General features: G+C 44.0%; 1 protein-coding gene across 1 annotated transcript; it reads right to left on the bottom strand.

Annotated features, from left to right (window-relative positions):
- Positions 1-344: 344 nt before the first annotated feature.
- LOC140427499 (protocadherin alpha-C2-like) lies at positions 345-3,816 on the bottom strand. The gene has a single exon (XM_072513008.1). The coding sequence runs from the start codon at positions 3,714-3,716 to the stop codon at positions 1,362-1,364; it is 2,355 nt and encodes a 784-aa protein (XP_072369109.1). The 5' UTR covers positions 3,717-3,816; the 3' UTR covers positions 345-1,361.

Genomic DNA, 3,816 nt, shown 5'->3' with positions numbered 1-3,816 from the left:
GAGCACCCTAACGTGGGCCCACTCCCCCACCCTATCCCTGTAACCTCAGCTAACCTACACAGCTTTGGACTGTGGGAGGAAAAGCGGAACAGTTGGGGGAAACCCACGCAGATAGTCATCCAAGGCCGGAATTGAACCCAGGTCCCTGGCCCCTGGCGCTGTAAGGCAGCAGTGTTAACCACTTTGCCCACATGTTGCCCCTTTGATAACTTTGACTGTTTTCGAATTTACTCACGATTTTATATAACCAGCCATGTTAGTTCTCTCGGCAAAGTACAGAGTGGTATGGTCTTTCAGGAAACTTTCAAAACGGAGCATATTTATTGAAATAAAGTTAATCTTTGCACAACACTCAACAGTCAAGCCAATGTAGCTAAGTGACACATATACGACGGAAAACAAAATGTTCAGTAGATCTATTTACGTCATGCTGTTTCAGGAGGGCCTCATCAGATTTTGCTGTAGCTCACCTGATCATGAAATATATAAAATGTTCAGGTTTTCGCCAGAGGTAAATCCCGTTGTAAGAATGATGTGGAGATGCCGGCGTTGGACTGGGGTGAGCACAGTACGAAGTCTTACAACACCAGGTTAAAGTCCAACAGGTTTGTTTCGATGTCACTAGCTTTCAGAGCGCTGCTCCTTCCTCAGGTGAATGAAGAGGTATGTTCCAGAAACACATATATAGACAAATTCAAAGATGCCAAACAATGCTTGGAATGCGACCATTAGCAGGTGATTAAATCTTTACAGGTCCAGAGATGGGGTAACCCCAGGTTAAAGAGGTGTGAATTACATCAAGCCAGGACAGTTGGTAGGATTTCGCAGGCCAGATGGTGGGGGATGAATGTAATGTGAGATGAATCCCAGGTCCCGGTTGAGGCCGCACTCATGTGTGCGGAACTTGGCTGTAAGTTTCTGCTCGGCGATTCTGCGTTGTCGCGCGTCCTGAAGGCCGCCTTGGAGAACGCTTACCCGGAGATCAGAGGCTGAATGCCCTTGACTGCTGAAGTGTTCTCCGACTGGAAGGGAACATTCCTGCCTGGGGATTGTTGCGCGATGTCCATTCGTTCGTTGTCGCAGCGTCTGCATGGTCTCGCCAATGTACCACGCTTCGGGACATCCTTTCCTGCAGTGTATGAGGTAGTACCGTTGTAAGAAGTCTGCGATTGGAAACGTCCAATGTTAATTTAAAATAAAGCAAAGTGGAATTCATGAGACGGCATCCTTACACATGTGCCCCTCCATACTATTACGTAAGTTATGTCATCGACCAACATACCGATACATGGAATTCTCGTTTTAATGTGTTGTGCGTTTGGATTTAGATTCGCAAATCAGTAACAGTAAACATTGAGAATTTATATGATTTCCCTCTGAAGAACGTTGATACCATCGGGAGGCAAGGTCGGATTGCAAGGTTTTAAAAATAGAAAATCACTCTGAGAGGATTCAGGAGAGAGACAAACGTTGAAATTGTACGATTCCCGAATAGGTAGAGTTTTAGTAGTGTTGGTATAATTTAACGTTGCTTTTGGGACAGATCTACCATTCAAGGCATCAGTCGAATTTCCCCACCTGAAACAACATACTTCAGACGTGTAGCCGTAAATGTTTCTGTTTTGCTTGCACTTCAGGGCGATCAGAAAAATTATGATTAATAAAAATAAGCAGGAAGTTGATCCTAAACATATAATTAGCAACACATTCATGTCTGAAAATAATTCAGAACTTCGTGGCGTGTTTTTTCTCTCAGGGAGGTTTTCGGCAACGTTAGACGGGACGGAAACCAGAATTGTGACCGTACTGGAGAGGCTTGGCTCCCCATTGTCCTTCACCAAAATTACAAGCCTCCGTGTTAGGATATCTTGATCTCTAAATTTTCGAGTTGTTCGGATTTCTCCAGAGGTTAATCCCACACTAAACATATTGCGATCGGTAGATTCTATGAGCTGATAGGAAACTCTTGCGTTTTGTCCGGAATCTGCGTCTCTCGCAATTACTTTGCTAACCAGATACCCTGGATGTGCTGAAAAGGGCACAACCCCCAGAGCCGTGGAACTATTGTACTTTGAAGGTGAAATAATAGTTGGAGCATTGTCATTTTGGTCCAAGGTAATAATATTGACGATGACCGTGCTGCTCAATGTGGGGGTTCCGGCGTCCTGGGCTTGGATTATGATATGAATGTTTTTCCGTGCTTCATAGTCAAAGGAGCGGAGCGCGTAGATGTATCCACTTTCAGAGTTAACCGTCAGGTCGCCAGACCCGGAAATAGCTTCTGTGTCATTCTCCAAGAGAAAATATTGTACCTGACTATTCTTGTCCAAGTCAGGATCTAAAGCAGTAACTGTAAATATCGATGCACCCGGAGAATTGTTTTCCATCAGGAACACATTATATGACGATTGGGTAAACTGTGGAGCATTATCATTTATATCAGAAATCGAAATGAGGATGGTTCTATTTGTTGAAAGAATAGACACTGCATCACAGGCTGAAATACAGATGTTGTATAACGGGGTCGTTTCGCGATCCAATGTATTGCTGATTACCAACTCATACTTGTTATTCGCAGACTTTAGAAGTTTGAACGGAATATTTGGGGGCGCCTGGCACTGTACATGTCCATTTTCACCAGAATCCCGATCAAATACACTGATTATAACGACCACCGACCCGAAAGCAACATCTTCTCTTATTTGACTCGACACCGAGGTAATCTTTAGCTCCGGTGCGTTATCATTAACATCAAGTAATTCAACACAAATCAACGCGCGTGAGGCCAATGTCGGTGTGCCATTATCCACAGCTTGTACCTCAAATTCATAAGTATTTTTTTCTTCATAGTCCAGTGATCCTTCAACTCTGACCTGTCCTGTTTCAGGCTCCAAACGGAACAACTCCTGAACCCTTTTAGAAACGTGGCTGGTTAAAAAATATCTTACCTGGCCATTTGTTCCTTCATCTAAATCAGTGGCGTTTATTGTGATAACACGGTTGCCTTTAGGTGTGTTCTCCATTATGTTAACCCTATATATGTTATGATTGAACACGGGCGCGTTGTCATTTCCATCTATGACAGTAATGACTATTCTTGCATTGCCAGATCTGTGGGCAATCCCACCGTCAATGGCCGTAAGTGTCAAGTGAAATGTCGACTCTTTCTCGCGGTCTAAGGGGTTTTCTAACACCAATTCTGCAATTTTACTCCCATCGCTTCTGGTGTGAGTCTTCAGGCCAAAGTGCTTGTTTGTGCTGATTTGATAAGTACTCACTGTGTTTGTGCCGACGTCTGGATCATGAGCGCTCTCGAGAGGGAAGAGAGCTCCTTCAGCAGTTAACTCAGATACTTGTAAAGAATAACTAGTCTTTGTAAAACTGGGCGAGTTATCATTTACATCCAGTATCTCCACGTCAACGCGATGCATTTCCAAAGGATTTTCTACCGCGACATCCTGATAAATGGAACAGGTCAAGCTTGGTCCACAAAGAATTTCACGGTCGATTCTTTCGTTCACAAGTAAAATGCCATTCCCCATGTTCACCTTCAACAATTCTATAGCGTCATCAGAGACTAACCGGAATTTGCGAAGTCTCATCTCTCCGATGCTTAGGCCTAAATCCTCGGCGATATTTCCAACGAACGCGCCGCGCTCCAGTTCTTCAGGAATTGAGTAACGAATTTTCCCGAAAATCTCGTCCCAGGCACACATCAGGAATATAAAATATAACCGACGGCTGGCTTCATTCCCGATTAGATCACGTTGAAAATCTATCAGAATTTCTCCGTGTCTTATCGGGCTTTCTGTAAAA

Source organism: Scyliorhinus torazame, chromosome 7, assembly GCF_047496885.1.
Source record: "Scyliorhinus torazame isolate Kashiwa2021f chromosome 7, sScyTor2.1, whole genome shotgun sequence".
Taxonomy (NCBI): Eukaryota; Metazoa; Chordata; class Chondrichthyes; order Carcharhiniformes; family Scyliorhinidae; genus Scyliorhinus; species Scyliorhinus torazame.
This window is presented reverse-complemented; position numbering and strand designations above follow the sequence as displayed.